The sequence below is a fragment of the Mobula birostris genome, chromosome 22, assembly GCF_030028105.1.
Source record: "Mobula birostris isolate sMobBir1 chromosome 22, sMobBir1.hap1, whole genome shotgun sequence".
NCBI classification, from domain to species: domain Eukaryota; kingdom Metazoa; phylum Chordata; class Chondrichthyes; order Myliobatiformes; family Myliobatidae; genus Mobula; species Mobula birostris.
The window spans coordinates 27,087,808-27,105,719 of record NC_092391.1 but is presented as its reverse complement, the minus strand read 5'-3'; the positions used below and the strand labels follow the sequence as shown (position 1 = coordinate 27,105,719).

Sequence of the window (17,912 nt, the reverse complement as noted above, 5' to 3'; positions counted from 1 at the left end):
GCCTTCTTAACCACAGAGTCAACCTGCGCAGCTGCTTTGAGCATCCTATGGACTCGGATCCCAAGATCCCTCTGATCCTCCACACTGCCAAGAGACTTACCATTAATACTATATTCTGCCATCATCTTTGACCTACCAAAATGAACCACTTCACACTTATCTGGGTTGAACTCTATCTGCCACTTCTCAGCCCAGTTTTGCATCCTATCAATGTCCCGCTGTAACCTCTGTCAGCCCTCCACACTATCCACAACACCTCCAACCTTTGTGTCACCAGCAAACTTACTAACCCACCCCAACACTTCCTCATCCAGGTCATTTATAAAAATCACGAAGAGTAAGGGTCCCTGAGGCACTGTTCCCTGAGGCACACCACTGGTGACCGGCCTCCATGCAGAACATGACCCGTCTACAACTACTCTTTTCCTTCTGTGGGCAAGCCAGTCCTGGATCCACAAAGCAATGTCCCCTTGGATCCCATGCCTCCTTACTTTCTCAATAAGCCTTATATGGGGTACCTTATCAAATGTTTTGCTGAAATCCATATACACTACATCTACTGCTCTTCCTTCATCAATGTGTTTAATCACATCCTCAAAAAATTCAATCAGGCTCGTAAGGCACGACCTGCCCTTGACAAAGCCATGCTGACTATTCCTAATCATACTCTACCTCTCCAAATGTTCATAAATACTGCCTCTCAGGATCTTCTCCATCAGCTTACCAACCACTGAAGTAAGATTCACTGGTCTATAATTTCCTGGGCTCCCTTTCTTGAATAAAGGAACAACATCCGCAACCCTCCAATCCTCCAGAACCTCTCCTGTCCCCATTGATGATGCAAAGATCATCATCAGAGGCTCAGCAATCTCCTCCCTCACCTCCCACCGCAGCCTGGGGTACATCTCATCTGGTCCCGGTGACTTATCCAACTTGATGCTTTCCAAAAACTCCAGCACATCCTCTTTCTTAATATCTACATGCCCAAGCTTTTCAGTCTGCTACAAGTCATCACTACAATCACCAAGATCCTTTTCCATAGTGAATACTGAAGTAAAGTATTCATTAAGTACCTCTGCTATTTCCTCCGGTTCCATACACACTTTCCCACTGTCACACTTGATAGGTCCTATTTTTGCATGTCTTATCCTCTTGCCCTTCACATACTTGTAGAATGCCTTGGGGTTTTCCTTAATCCTGCCCGCCAAGGCCTTCTCATGGCCCCTTCTGGCTCTCCTAATTTCCCTCTTAAGCTCCTTCCTGTTAGCCTTATAATCTTCTAGATCTCTACTGTTACCTAGCTTGCTGAACCTTACGTAAGCTTTTCTTTCCTTCTTGACTGGATTTATTACAGCCTTTGTACACCACGGTTCCTGTACCCTACCATAACTTCCCTGTCTCATTGGAACGTACCTATGCAGAACTCCACACAAATATCCCCTGAACATTTGCCACATTTCTTCGTACTTTTTCCTGAGAACATCTGTTCACAATTTAAGCTTCCAATTTCCTGCCTGATAGCCTCATAATTCCCCTTACTCCAATTAAACGCTTTTCTAACTTGTCTGTTTCTATCCCGCTCCAATGCCATTGTAAAGGAGATAGAATTATGATCACTATCTCCAAAATGCTCGCCCACTGAGAGATCTGACACCTGACCAGGTTCATTTCCCAATACCAAGTCAAGTACAGTCTCTCTTCTTGTAGGCTTATCTACATATTGTGTCAAGAAACCTTCCTGAACCACCTAACAAACTCCACCCCATCTAAACCCCTTGCTCTAAGGAGGTGCCAATCGATATTTGGGAAATTAAAATCTCACATCATGACAACTCTGTTATTATTACACCTTTCCAGGATCTGTTTCCCCATCTGCTCCTCGATATCCCTGTTACTATTGGGCGGCCTATAAAAAACAGCCAGTAAAGTTATTGACCCCTTCCTGTTCTTAACTTCCACCCACAGAGAGTCCGTAGACAATCCCTCCATGACATCCACCTTTTCTGCAGCCGTGACACTATCTTTGATCAACAGTGCCACACCCCCACCTCTTTTGCCTCCCTCCCTGTCCTTTCTGAAACATCTAAAACCCGGCACATGAAATAACCATTCCGGTCCCTGAGCCATCCAAGTCTCCGTAATGGCCATCACATCATAGCTCCAAGTACTGATCCACGCTCTAAGCTCATCTGCTTTGTTCACAATACACCTTGTGTTAAAATAGACACATCTCAAACCATCGGTCTGAGCGCGTCTCTTCTCTATCACCTGCCTATCCTCCCTCACATACTGTCTCCAAGCTTTCTCTACTCCCAACAATTCTAGTTTAAACTCTCCCCAGTAGCCTTAGCAAACCTCCCCGCCAGGATATTGGTCCCCCTGGGATTCAAATGCAACCTGTCCTTTTTGTACAGGTTACACCCAACCCAAAAGAGGTCCCAATGATCCAGAAATCTGAATCCCTGCCCCCTGCTCCAATCCCTCAGCCACGCATTTATCCTCCACTTCATTCTATTCCTATTCTCACTGTCACGTGGCACAGGCAGTAATCCCGAGATTACCACCATTGTGGTCCTGCTTCTCAACTTCCTTCCTAACTCCCTGTAGTCTGTTTTCAGGACCTCCTCCCTTTTCCTACCTATGTCATTGGTACCAATATGTACCACGACCTCTAGCTGTTCTCCCTCCCACTGCAGGATATCATGGACGCAATCTGAAATCCCAGACCCTGGCACCTGGGAGGCAAATTATCATCCGAGTTTCTTTCCTGCATCCACAGAATCACCTGTCTGACCCCCTAACTATAGAATCCTCTATCACTACTGCCTTTCTCTTCCTTTCCCTATCCTTCTGAGCCACAGAACCAGACTCTGTGACAGAGGCACGGCCGCTGTTGCTTCCCCCAGGTAGGCTGTCACCCCCAACAGTATTCAAACAGGAGTACTTATTGTCAAGGGGTACAGCCATAGGGGTACTCTCTAGTACCTGACTCTTCCCCTTCCCTCTCCTGACTGTGACCCACTTGTCTGTCTCCCATGGCCCCGGTGTGACCACCTACCTTTAACTCCTTTCTATCACTTCCTCGCTCTCCCTGACCAGACGAAGGTCATCAAGCTGCAGCTCCAGTTCCCTAACGCGGTCCCTTAGGAGCTGCAGCTCGACACACTGGGTGCAGATATGGCCGTCTGGGTGGCTGGGAGACTCCAGGACCTCCCACATCTGACATCAAGCACAGAACACTGGCCTCACACGTATACTTCCTTTCCACAATTAACACAGGTAATTCTACCTCACCTCATTAACACCTAAGCCCGTTCAGCCAAAGCCCTATCTCTCTGCTACCCTCTCACTCCGCTGCCCACTCCGAACGCTGCCATTAACTTTAACGCATCCCGTTGGCAGCATTATGTGCTGGATGCAGAGGCTACTGGGGTGGTAGATGAGGACAAGAGGAATCCTATCCCTGGTGGGTTGTCAGGAGGATAGGATGAGGGCAGACGTGTACGAAATGGAAAAGATGCAGGTGAAGGCAGTGCTGATGGTGGAGGAAGGAAAGCCCCGTTCTTTGAAGAAGGAGGACATCTCATTAGTTGTGGAATGAAAAGACTCACCCTGAGAGCAGATGCAGTGAATAAAGAAGAACTGAGAGAAGGGAATGACATTTTTACAAGTGACATGTTAGGAAAAGGTATAGTCCAGGTAGCTGTGAGCATCAGTGGGTTTATAAAATATATCAGTAGAAAAACTGCCTCCAGTAGAGACAGAGAGATCGAGAAAGGGGAGGAAGGTGTCGGAAATGGACCAGGTAAATTTGAGGACGGGGTGGAAGCTGGAGGCAAAGTTGATGAAGTTGAGAAGCTCAGCATGGGTGCAAGAAGCAGCCCCAATGCAGATGTCAACGTAGCATGAGAAAGTTGGGGAGTGATACCAGTGTGGGTTTGGAACATAGACTGTTCATGTAGCCATCAAAAAGGTAGGCCCATAGCTACACCTTTGGTTTAGAGGAAGTGGGAGGAGCCGAAGGAGAAATGATTGAGAGTGAGAACTCATTCCACCAGACGGAGGAGAGTGGTGGTGAAGAGGAACAGGTTGGGTCTGTTATCTGGAAAGAAGCAGAGAGCTTTAAGGCCCACCTGATGGGGAAAGGAGATGTATAGGGACTGGACGTCCTCAGTGAAAATTAGACAATCGGAGTAAGTGAACTTGAAGTCATTGAAAAGATCCAGAGTATGTGAAGTGTCACGGATGTAGGTGGGAAGGGAATGAACCGGTGGGGGTGGGGGGGGGGGATAAAACAGGGTTGAGGTATGCAGATGTAAGTTCAGTGGAGTAGGAACAAGCTGAAACAATGGGTCTACCTGGACAGGCAGGTTTGAGGATCTTGAGTAGGAGGTAGAAACGGGAGGTGTGGGGTTAGAGAACCAAGAGGTTGCTGGCAGTGAATGGGAGATCCCCAGAGTTAATAAGGTCAGTGATGGTGGGGATGATATTTGAACTAAGACCCTTCACCTGGACTGATTGAAGGTAACATGTATTTGTCACTTCTTTCAAATGGCAGCATCTCAACCATGCTGTAGTTCCTCTTCTGTACAGGAGAGGCTACAGAAGTTCCTGGAGTGAAGAACTAGGTTGACACATTCAACTAGGGGTGAGCTCAGTTTGCTGCTCTCATCTGGAAGTTACAATTAGTGTCATAGTCATAGTCATACTTTACTGATCCCGAGGGAAACTGGGTTTCGTTACAGTTGCACCAATCAAGAATAGAGTATAGATATAGCAATATAAAACCGTAAATAATTAAATAATAGTATGTAAGTTATGCCAGGAAATAAGTCCAGGACCAGCCTATTGGCTCAGGGTGTCTGACCCTCCAAGGGAGGAGTTGTAAAGTTTGATGGCCACAGGCAGGAATGACTTCCTATGATGCTCAGTGTTGCATCCTGGTGGAATGAGTGTCTGGCTGAATGTCACTACACCAGATTAGGGAGAGAGGGAAAAAAATCAACTCGGCGACCCCATTCTCCCTGTGTCCTGAGGCCGCACTAACTCCAGAGCTGAAAATTCATTGCCTATGCCAGGCGTGTGCCAACCAAGGCTGAGGCTTCAGGTCATCTTCCAGCAACCTGCACAAAAATCTAGCTCTCATTCCAGTGGAGTACTGACATAGTTCTACTGTGATAAGTCCTGCCTTTAGCAAGAGGCATCAAACAAAATCTTTCATGATCACATGGTACTATTTCGAAGAAGAGCACCATAGTTCCCCATGTCCTGGCCAACAATTAACAGAACTAAAAGAAAGATTATTTAATCGTTATCACATTGTTGTTTGTATCTGTGCTGTGCAAAATGGCTGTTCTGTTCCCCACAAGAATGATTTCACTTAAGAACTATTACACAGGCAGTGAAGCAATTTGGAATGTCCTGAGCTATGAAAGATGCAATATGGAGACGTCTTTCTTTCAGATATATGCATGAAGAATGTTGACTTTTCTTTCCCTCCAGTCACCTTCTTTCATTCCTTTTATCCAATCTTTTCCCCCCAGTGATCCTGCCCCTTTAATAAGCTAGCAGACATCCTTATTTACAATAATGAAGCAATCTAACTTCAGTGTAATATTAACAGTTTTAAGCTCTGTAAACACAAGGGGTTCCCTATAGGGAAAAGAATGAGCGTGCATATTCATACCTCCAATCTCTGACTGGTCTCCAAAATAAGACAAATCACTGGTGCCCTGGACCGGTCCCAGAAACCCCTAAGGAAGAGGTGAGTGCGAACAATTACACACGTAATACAACTTCTTACTGGCTCTAAAATAAAGCAAACAATCTCCTTCAAAACTTCAACCGAATCAATGAAAAACAATTTGTGTTCAAGGAAAACTTGGTTGAATCTTTCTGCTCTTTTGTCCAACACATTTCTTTTTAAAGAATCATTATGGATGTTGTACTCTGTAAACGAGGAGACAGGCCTACCTGGTTTAGAAACAATCCAATACACCAGAGTTGGGGAAAGAGGCTCAGAGACGGGAAGGCCAGTGAAAGGCTGATCATTGTGTCCACATCAGGCGGTAGAAAAGTCCACAATGAAGAAGAGCAACATTTCCAGGGAACTTACAGCTGCACCTCGTCAACAGGGCTATCGCTCAGCAAAAGGTCTGCACAATAACCTTTTGGTAAGTTACAGCCCGGCAATTGCACAACCCACCCTCTCTCCTTCTGCAAATAGTAACTGCTCACAGTTACAGCCCCTGAAGAGGTCAGAACCACTGCACATAAACACAAATAAAACTGGAAGACGGGAAAGTTATCATAAAGCAGTCATTAAAAAAGGAACAATTTATAAGAATATGGACAATGTACAGGGGGAGTGGAACGAACAGAATAGCTCTTTGAAAGAGCTGGCAGAGCCACAATGGGCCAAATGTCCTCTTCTATGCTATGATGTGCCCATTTGATCAGATCAGGCTTGGAGCACCGTGCACAGTACTTGGCCTTTGTATTACAGAAAGGGCATGGAGCCATAGAAGCATCAATGTGCAGCAGGATAGAGTCGGTAATTAAGGTGCACAGTATACCTGCCTTCAATTCTATTTATTTATTGGGACACAACACGGAATAGGCCCTTCCGGCCCTTCAAGCCATGCTGTCCAGCAACTCCCCATTTAACCCTAGCCTCATCACAGGACAATTTACAACGACCAACTAACCTACCGACTGGTGCGCCTTTTTGGACTGTGGGAGGAAACAGGAGCGCCCAGACGAAACCCACGCGAACACGGAGAGAGCGTGCAAGCTCCTTACAGGCAGTGCTGGGAATTGAACCCAATCACCTGGACTGTAAAGCGTTGTGCCAACCACTACGCTACTGTGTCGCCCCAATCGTTTATCTACCCCGTCATCGGTGGGGCCACTGGGCATAAAAGTCAGAAACCAGAGAAAATCTGCAGTTGCTGGAGATCCGAGCAACACACACACAAAATGCTGGAGGAACTCAGCAGGCCAGGCAGCATCTACGGAAAAGAGTACAGTCGATGTTTCAGGCCGAAGCGTTTCGGCCCGTACTCTTTTCCATGCATGCTGCCTGGCCTGCTGAATTCCTCCAGCATTTTGTGCATAAAAGTCAGAAAGTCATGCTGCAGCTGTATAAAACTTTGGTCAGCCCACACTCAGAGTATTTATTGCACACAACTCTGGTCACCAGACTATAGAAAGGACATGCAGGCTTTGGAGAGAGTGGTTCACCAAATGTTGCCTCAATTGGAGAGTATTAGCTGTAAGGAGGGGTTTGACAAACTTAGATTGTTTCCTCCAGAGCACCAGAGACAAGTGTCAGATAGTCAATCCTTCTCCCCAGGGTAGAAAGAAAGGTGAAACACAAGAGAACACAACTTTAAGGCGAGAGGGAAGTTTAAAGAAGATTCACAAGGCAAGCTATTGTTTCTTGGAGAGTGATAGCTTCTTGGAACTCCCTGCCAGGAAAGGTGAAATGGCAGCAGAGTTTAAGCAGGATGAAAAGGCAGGGAATAGAGGAATAGGACCATGTGGAGACAGAGGAGATTAGTTAGATTGGTGGCATGGCTGGTGCAGACAAGTTGGGCTGATGGGCCTGTTCCTGCGTTATACTGTTCCATGAGAAGATGCAAAAGGGTTTACATTGACGATTTCAAACCAGGAAGTTTATAACACTTTATAAGGACTGAATACTCTAGACTTATTCCTCTAGAACCAGGAAGTCCAAGGGATTGTCACATAAAATGTAGTCAAAATCAAGAATACAGCAAAGTATAAGAAGTTGACTGCATTGATTTGAAATGAAAGAAATAACTAGGGCAAGGGTGGCAAACATTTTTGAGAGGCTGTGGCCAAATTAATGATAATCTTCTAAAAAAAAAACTCTCATGTGCCATGTGTGTTGAATTAAATTTTGCAAAACATTGGATGAATGTCTGGAGGCTAAAAATGACAATTTGACTTTTTCTGAACTTTACATGCAGGGTCTGTACATCTAAAATTTGTAGAGTGTCTGTACGAGGTAAACACTGTAGAATGTTTGCTGATAGCAGCTGGATTCTTTCTTAGTCTTGAGCACTATTAACATGAGGATGTCTGTTAATGACTGAATGTCTGTTGGACACTTTGAGAGCTAGGTTGACGGAGTTTTTCTCAGTTTCTGTCAAGTGGCTTCATGAATTCTTTTTTTTTTGAATTCTCGCTTATTTCCTATGTGATATTAAAGTTCTTTTGTAAGTCCAAAGGAATGTTGTGTCCAAAACTTAGTGGACTAATGGATGAGGAGTGACCATTACAATGTCTAAGAGATTTATGAAGGCATGCTCAACGGTGTGTTAATGGACACGGGATGTGTTTGAAACAGGCTCTGTTGAGACAAAAGGTCAAAGAGTTTGTCTGTTTCATGGCTGCTCTATGCTTGTGAAGCTGACATTTATTGGGGTGCCTTTCCTGGTTTCATCAGGTTTCCACCGAGGGAAGGCACCCGTCTCCTGGACACTCATAATATTGGGTCTGATTAATACAGCTCATTACACCATGGTACATTTGATTAGAGATTACCATTGATTCATGAAATAGTAACAATAATTACAGACTTTTTAAAGGAAAAATGATAAGTCCCTGATACTTATTTGTGTTCATTGTTTTACTATTAATAAAAGTATAACAGAGATAGATTGAAATAAATGAAGCATTTTAGAAACTTGTTCCAAAATTCTATTATTATTCTTTTAAAAAGACAACTGAAAAATAACTCATTTCTAAATAGTATTCTGATCGTAACTATTTACTATCCAAATACTGATGCACACACCAGGTCTGCAGGGATTTCAAAAGATATCATCCAAAGTCCCATGTCCTCACAAATGTCTGGCTGGCGCCAAACCACCGGGAGTTGTTTACTAAGAAAATATCTCACTACTCTCGAGCTTGTTAAAAAAAATCATTCACTGTTTTATTTGGCAGTAAAATGAATCATTATGTACCTTTTTATTATGGGTTGAGGTTAAAGAATTGAGGGCCACGTGTCATCTCTTTCAATATTTTTATTAGTTTCTACGTATAAGAATACAGAGTACAAGAAGATACATATTACAAATCAAAAAAAGATAAAATAATACCAAAGACATTATATTAGAATTACACTTGCAATCGCATTACCCTAGATTCATGTAAATTAAATTAAACCGTGATATTGAAATGTAGTAATTTTATTATACAGAAAAAGAATCTAAACCCACTACCAAGAACAAAGCTGTTTGGTAAAGAAAGTAAAAAGGAAAAAAATCCTTATCATATAGTGAAATATGTTATTAGCCACCATCTGTACTTGAACAGCAAGTCAAAGGTTTTGAAAATAGTTCAAAAATGGTCCCCACAATGTTTGAAAGTCTTGGCTAGATTCAGAAATTGAACAATGGATCTTCTCTAAATTTAAGCATGACATAACATCACGTAACCATTGAGCGTGAGTAGGCGGAACGACATCCTTCCATTTAAACAAGATCGCTCTTCTAGCTGTAAGAGAAGTAAATGCCAAAATGTGCAAATCAGATGCCCCAAAATAGTATCTTTTCCTCCAACAATACCGAATAGGGCAGTCAAAGGGTCAGGCTTAAAATTTACCTTAAAAAGTACCGAGAAAGTTTGGAATACTTCCTTCTAATATCTTTCAAGACTCGGACATGTCCAAAACATGTGAATTAATGAAGTTTCTCCACTGTTACATCTATCACAAAAGGGAGATATATCCGAATGAAAATGAGATAGCTTATCCTTAGTCATATGAGCCCTATGGACTACTTTAAATTGTTGGAGAGAGTGGTGGGCACATAATGATGAAGTGTTAACCAATTAAAAAATTTCATTCCAAGTTTCCTCAGAAGTTGAAGTCTGTAAATCTTGTTCCCAGAGATTTTTAATTTTGTCTAAAGGAGCATTTCTCATTCTCAACAACATACCATAAATATTGGACATTGAACCATTAAGAAAGGGTTTCAAATTGGAAATTACATCTAATAAATCCTTACCGGGACTATTAGGAAATGTATATAATTGAGAACGCAGAAAGTCTCTAATTGTAGATATCAGAAAAAGTGGGTTTTTGGTAAGCTATAATTAGCTGACAATTGCTCAAACGAAAGGAGACTTCCTCGAACAAACAAATCCTAGAAGCATTTAATACCCAATCTATCCCATTCTTTAAAAACTGGATCAGTCATAGAGGGTTTAAAAAAATAATTAGAAAAAATGGGACTTGAAAGAGAAAATCCCATTAAACCAAAATATTTTCTAAATTGTACCCAGATCCTCAAGGTATGTTTAATTACCAAATTATCAGTTAATTTACTTAAGGATAAAGGAAGTGAGGATCCAAGAAGAGAAATGATAGAAAATTTATTAACAGAGTTAGCTTCTAAAGAAACCCATATTGGATAGTCCTCACGGTTAATATAATATAATCAGGGGTCCCCAACCTTTTTTGCACCACGGACCGGTTTAATATTGACAATATTCTTACGGACCGGCTGACGGGGTGGGGGGGGGGTGGGTATAGTGTTCAAGTAGGGTTGCCAACTTTCTCACTCCCAAATAAGGGACAAAAGTAGCAGTCAAATACGGGTCACTTGTGTTTACCCCGAGAAAGACTACCATGACCATGAAGCCTTGCGCGGGCACCTGTGTGCGCATTCATGAACGTGCCGATTTTTTTTCTACAAATCAGTTTTGGCTTAATCTTCCCAATTCTGTTAAGTGAAACTACACTGTACATACATTATTTCTACTTTATATAGGCTGTGTATTTATCATATCATTCCTGCTTTTACGATATGTTAGTGTTATTTGTTATGATTTGGTAGGTTATTTTTTTGGGTCTGGGAACGCTGAAAAATTTTTTCCATATAAATTAAAGGTAATTGTTCTTTGATCTACGCCATTTTGGCTTATGTTACGAACGGCTTCATAGGGACGCTCTACCTTAGGGGGGGAATACAAGGGCGGTCCCGTATGGGACAAACCAATTTAACCCAATATACGGGATGTCTCGGCTAATATGGGACAGTTGGCAACCCTATGTTCAAGTTCAACAGTGTGTGACAGGGAATGAGGAAAGGTGCAGCTGACTCATATTGTTTCATACCGCCAAATCATATCGTTCCCTCGCGGCCCAGTAGCAAATGCTTTGTGGCCTGATGGTTGGGAACCACTGAATAATAATTTTGTATATTGACTGCCCAATAATAAAACCTAAAATTTGGTAAAGCTAAACCTCCATTCTTTTTAGCTTTTTGAAGATGAACTTTATTTAGTCGAGAATGTTTATTTTTCCATTTATAGGAAGATATAATAGAATCAAGAGAGTCAAAAAAGGATTTAGGAATAAAAACCGGTAAGGCCTGAAAAACGTATATAAATTTATGTAAAATATTCATTTTGAAAGAGTTAGTTTGGCCAATCAATGATAACGAAAGGGGCGACCAGTTTGATAGTGCCCTTTTTACACAATTCAGAAGGGTAAGAAAATTTTCTTTAAGTAGGAGTTTATAATTCTTAGTAATTATTACACCCAAATAGGTAAATTGATTTCTTACCATTTTAAAAGGAAGGTTAGTATTAATTGATACCAAATTATTCAAAGGAAAACGTTCACTCTTACGTAAATTCAGTTTATATCCTGAAAATTGGCTAAAGCAAGGGAGTAAAGAAAGCACAGGAGGTAACAAAGTCTCGACATTTGAAATAAAAAACAATAGATCAACAGCATAAAGCGAAACTTTATGGATAGTACCTCTCCTTTAAATACCAATAATATCATTAGATTCTCGAAAAGCAATAGCTAAGGGTCCTAAGGCCAGATCAAAGAGCAAAGGGCTCAACGGACAACCTTGTCTGGTTCCACATTGAAGTTTAAAAGGTTTGGAATTCTGAAAATTAGTAAGAACCCGAGCAGAGGGAGATAAATAAAGTAATTTAACCCATTAAATAAATCAGGCCCAAAATTAAATTCTTCTAAGGTTTTAAATGAATAATTTCATTCAACCCGATTGAAAGCCTTCACATGCTCATTCATGACCTCGGGTGAAAAGCCTTCGACGATCCTGATCTTCTTACCATTGTAATCAATCATTCCTCTTTGATGGGATTCACAAATTAAATGATCCTTTGTTTGAAATTCCTGAAAACAGATTATCACTGATTTGGGTCTCGCTCCTGGAACTGGTCTAGGCACAGGCGATCTATGAGCTCCATCAGTCATGGGTAAAGACGTTAAATTTTAGGAAATAATTGTGCCAAAAAGCTTGCAAAGAATTCCATAGGCTTATCACCTTCCGTTGATTCTTCAAAGCCCAGAATTCGTAGGTTATTTCTTCTTCTTCTATTTTCTAAATCGATAATCTTCTGTCTTAATTTTTCATTAGACTTGAATTGTTTTTCACAAAGTTTTTGCAGGTCATCAACTCTCACATCCAAAATCGTCAGAGTTGCTTCACTCTCTTCTATTCGTTTATCATGTCCAGTTAAGGTTTTTTGAATAGAATCCAATTTTGTATCTATTTGTTTAATTTCAGAGCTGAGTTGCTGGAACTTCTGCTGGAACTCCTCAAAAGATTCTTTCCTGTGTTTTCAAAGCAATTCCATAATGGATTAATAAATTCCAAAGTTGCAGGAAGCTTTTCTTCTTTTTTAGTACTTTTGGCACCCCTTGCAGCCGTAGTAAACCAATATCACGCTTAAACGTAAGGTTTCAAAGCAGGTTGAAAACAGTAAAGTAAGTAAAATAGGAGCAACTGTAAAAAGTGGCTAATCCATCGACGACCAGTAGGAATCTCCCCAAGGGTCAAGTGTCATCAAAATTTTTGCACATACTATCTTAGGTACACATGCCATAGGTTCACCACCTCTGAACTGGGGCACATAAATATTTAAAATGTCTCTAATAAATCCAACTAAGAATCAGGGAGATATTTCTTTACGCAGAGAGTGGTGAAGAGGTTAGACTCGTCACCACAGAGAGTAATTGGGGAAAGTAGGGTTGAGGCATTTAAGGGAAAGTTACTTATTTAAACAAAGAAGATAGTACATGAAATGAAGAAGGATGGGAAAGCACATGTGCCAGCATGGATCAAATAGGACAAATTCTATATAGTTTTAGTTTTTAAAAAGTTTGACTTCCCACCTGCAGCACCCCCAAAAAAAAGATTTCCCCCTTCCTTTCCAGTCCTGAAGAAAGGAGGGTCTCATCCTGAAATTCAACTGTTTATTGATTTCCACAGATGCTGCCTGATCTGCTGAGTTCCTCCAGCATTTTGTGAATGTTGCTTTGGATTTCCAGCACCTGCAGAATTTCTCCCATTTAAGATTTTCACCTTGCGGTTCCAGCTGGGATTAAAATTTCATTGTGCTGATATCCTCCTGAGCTTCACACAAGAAACCACTTGTTTGTGCAAGTCCAAACAACATTGTTATATAGTACTGTTGCTGTAATAAGGTAGGCTAAGCTGCTTCATGGGAGTATATTCAAACTAAAAACCGAGCCATGCCATATCCTTGCTGATATTTTCTTGCTATTCTCAAACCGTTAACCATCCTTGTGTGTGAAAGCCTCAGAATGTTTGTTTAAACTATGCACTGTCCGATCTTCTATTCTGTGATGGCAATTTTAACCCTTTGACCACCAGAGTGGATGAAGGCACAAAATTTTTAATAGAACTATTAAAATTACTGAACTGGAGAAGAGTGAAGATATGGGAGGGATGTAGGAGATTGCAGATATTCAGAGAGTTGAGCTATGGGAAATTTAAGGCAACTGAATAAGGATGAGGATCTTACGGTCCAGCAAGCCCTTCAGCAATGGATGGGATGTATTGCAAACAAACTAGTCTGCAGTCCCAGCGGGAGCCACAGGGGAGTACTCGGGTAGAGGAACTCCACTGTACTTTATTCTTCCTATACACTGGATATTGAGGTCAACTGGAAAAGAGCTGCATCTTATTTCTTCTGGGACAACTGTGCATTTTCATTTTCATAAATTAAGTCCAAAAACACACAGACACCCACACAATTCTTTTGCACTTTTGAGAAATTTCCACAAATAAATAACATGAAAAATTATAAATTTTTAGCAAATATACATAGCCTCTGCTGACTTGCATCACTCTTTGGAATTTATTCCAGCTAAATAAATAACAGGCAAAGCATGTCACAGAGTGTACTGTATTCCCTTCCCCCATTTCTTGGTCAGTGAACCACAAATGAATTGTTTATCATGTGTTTTGGGAAAACCTAATCATCAATTTACAAACAATCTACAGAGCCATTCAGTCTATGCCGGCCCTCTGGAAAACTGACTCATCTTTCTCCACTGCTCTTTTCCCCAGAATACCTGAACCAGAAAACAGCAATACCCGTTGTACGTCAGGCTGATGTTTATTGATTACAATTCAGCATTTAACACCGTCATCCCCTCAGTACTGATCAGCAAGCTTCAAAACCTGGGCCTCTGTACCTCCCTCTGCAACTGGATCTTTGACTTCTTCACTGGGAGACCACAGTCAGTGCGGATTGGAAATACTGTAACATCTCCACCTCGCTGATAATCAACACCGGTGCACCTCAAGGATGTGTGATTAGCCCACTGCTCTACTCTCTCTACACCCATGACTGTGTGGAAAGCACAGCTCAAACACCATCTATAAATTTGCTAATTACACAACTGTTGTTGGCAGAATCTCAGATGGTGACAAGCAGGCATACGGGAATGAGACAGACCAGCTTGTTGAGTGGTGTCACAACAACATTCCTGGACTCAGCATCAGTAAGTCCAAAGAATTGATTGTGAACTTCAGGAAGAGGAAGTCGAGGGAACTCACACCAATCCTCATCGAAAGATCAGAAGTGGAAAGGGTGAGCAGTTTTGAGTTCCTGGGTATCAACATCTCTGAAGATCTTTCCTGGGCCCAATGTATAGATGAAAATATGAAGGCATATTTCATTAGGGGTTTAAGGAGATTTGATACATCACCAAAGACTCTAGAAAACTTCTGGATTATCTACCATGGAGAGCATTCTGACTGGTTGCATCACCATCTGATGCGGAGGGGGCACTGCTCAGGATCAGAAAACGCTGCAGAAGGTTGCAAACTCAGCCAGTTCTGTCATGGGCACTACCCTCCCCACCATCCAGGACACATTCAAAAGGTGATGCCTCAAAACACAGCATCCATCATCAAGGATCCCTATCAGCCAGGACCTGCTCTCCTCTTGTTACCTTATACTTTATTGTCACCAAACAACTGATACTAGAGCGTACAATCATCACAGCGATATTTGATTCTGCTTTTCGTGCTCCCTGGAGTTCAAATGGATAGTAAATATTAAAAATTTAAATTATAAATCATAAATAGAAAATAGAAAAGGGAAAGTAAGGTAGTGCAAAAAAACCGAGAGGCAGGTCCGGATATTTGGAGGGTACTACCATTGGAGAGGAGGTACATGAGCCTGAACACACACTCAACGTTTTCCCCTGTATCATCAGATTTCTCAACATACAATGAGCCAACCCAGGAACACCACCTCTTTTTGTATTGCTTATTTAATTTTAAATGTTTATTTCTTATTGTAATTTATAGTTTTAAATGTATTGCACTGTACCGCTGCCACAAAACCACAAATGTCAATGATATTGATGCTGATTCTGAGAAAGGTGCAAATCTTTCCTTTCATTTTTAACTTCACCTTTGAGTGTTATCTCCAGTGGCTTTTGGGGAGTGTGTTCGATTTCCTGACAGCTCATTTCTCTACTGGTTCCTGTGCCATTCCTGCCAGTGACACCACACTTATTTAGCCAAGGATTTTTGTCTGCTTCTTTCCAAAACGTGCTTTGTTTGTCACACCACTGAAAGGATTCGGAATACGTATATAAGTCTCCTTATTCAGAGGACGAGAGGGGAGGGAGGACGTGGAAATATAGAGGTTTGATGTCCAGAAGCAGGGGGCCCAGGCCACATCCCAGAACGTGGGCGAAGTCTCCTTTCCGCGCCAAAGACCATCTTGCTTCTTGATCCTCCAAAGTATTCCGCATGCAATTTCAACTGGAGGTGGTGGAGGGTGGGCTTAAGAAGGAGATTTTTGAAGAAGAAAAGCTGCCTTAAATTTAATTGGGTTTGGTTGTGTGACTGTGTTAGGATTAAAATTATTCCACGCTTTAATTGTGTGGGGGGGAAATGAATTGCCGTACACATCTGACTTGGTAGTTAGTATTTCAAATTGAGTTGAATGCCCTCATCTGCTCCTAATAGGTTTGGGTTTCATATGGGATTGGTAGTCTATATCGAGCTGACCATTTAACCCTTTGTAAAAACAGGTGTGCTTCACATCTATCTTGGAGAGAGTTCCCCTTTAATGAATTTAAAAGTTGAGTAACACTCGCTTCTCTCTCATAGGTATTTGTGACAAATCGGGCTGCCTGTCTTTGGACTCGCTCGATGGTAGTAGTGTTTTTGTTTGTGTATGGGTCCCATGCAGCAGCTGCGTATTCCAAATGTGGCCTAACAAGGGTGAGGCACAACTTCTCCTTAACTGAAGCTGAACAATGATGAAAATTGTGTCTCAAAAAAATTTAGGACTCCTGTTGCATGTTGCGTTTGACTATTCCAGCGTAGATCATTCTGGATTTTGATACCAAGATATTTGATATGTTTGGTTTCTTCAAGGGTGACACCTAGGATTTTATATGATGTTTTACCTGGTTTTCTCTTCCTGGTGACACGCATGGTTTCACATTTCGAATGATTGAATTGCATGTCCCATTGTTGAGACCACTCAACCATACTATCAAGATCTTTTTGGAGAGCATCTTCATCATCAGTTGACTTAATTGGCCAGTATATCAAACAATCATCAGCAAAAAGTCTGGTGGTGCTTGTGACTTTTTCGTGAATGTCATTAATGTAAAGTAAAAACAAAGGTGGGCCCAGCACTGCACCCTGGGGTGTATCACTTAACACCAGACACCATTTAGAACTTTTTCCATTCATGCACACACGTTGAAGACATTTTGTTAACGACGAGCCTCTCAAACAGTGGAGTTCAGTTTAAGTTCCACCTCCAGTTTAAATTCCATGTGCAGCAGGCCAGGCAGCATCTCTAGGAAGAGGTACAGTCGACGTTTCAGGCCGAGACCCTTCGTCAGGACTAACTGAAGGAAGAGTGAGTAAGGAATTTGAAAGTTGGAGGGGGAGGGGGAGATCCAAAATGATAGGAGAAGACAGGAGGGGGAGGGATGGAGCCAAGAGCTGGACAGGTGATAGGCAAAGGGGATATGAGAGGATCATGGACAGGAGGTCCGGGAAGAAAGACAGGGGGGGGACCCAGAGGATGGGCAAGGGGTATATTCAGAGGGACAGAGGGAGAAAATGGAGAGTGAGAGAAAGAATGTGTGTATAAAAATAAGTAACAGATGGGGTACGAGGGGGAGGTGGGGCATTAGCGGAAGTTAGAGAAGTCGATGTTCATGCCATCAGGTTGGAGGCTACCCAGACGGAATATAAGGTGTTGTTCCTCCAGCCTGAGTGTGGCTTCATCTTGACAGTAGAGGAGGCCGTGGATAGACATATCAGAATGGGAATGGGATGTGGAATTAAAATGGGTGGCCACTGGGAGATCCATCCCTCCCCCTCCTGTCTTCTCCTATCATTTTGGATCTCCCCCTCCCCCTCCAACTTTCAAATCCCTTACTCACTCTTCCTTCAGTTAGTCCTGACGAAGGGTCTCGGCCTGAAACGTCGACTGCACCTCTTCCTACAGATGCTGCCTGGCCTGCTGCGTTCACCAGCAACTTTGATGTGTGTTGCTTGAGTTTCCAGCATCTGCAGGTTTCGTCGTGTTTGCGTTTTTAAATT

The 17,912-nt window shown here is 42.1% G+C and overlaps 1 protein-coding gene across 5 annotated transcripts in view; it reads right to left on the bottom strand.

The window, feature by feature from the left end:
- Positions 1–17,895, bottom strand: part of adamts13 (ADAM metallopeptidase with thrombospondin type 1 motif, 13) — a 91,859-nt gene extending 73,964 nt beyond the window's left edge. For 2 of the 5 annotated variants that reach the window (XM_072240435.1, XM_072240439.1), the window contains exons 1-2: positions 16,757–17,185; positions 5,687–5,753 (exon numbers count right to left, since the gene is read on the bottom strand). In XM_072240435.1, coding sequence (XP_072096536.1) covers positions 5,687–5,753; positions 16,757–16,876 — 187 coding nt within the window. In that variant the 5' untranslated portion in view covers positions 16,877–17,185. Of the gene's footprint in view, positions 1–5,686; positions 5,754–5,973; positions 6,125–15,747; positions 17,186–17,752 lie in introns of those variants that run through there. The other 3 variants (XM_072240438.1, XM_072240436.1, XM_072240437.1) reach the window with 3 other exon arrangements.
- Between the last annotated feature and the right edge of the window lie 17 nt (positions 17,896–17,912).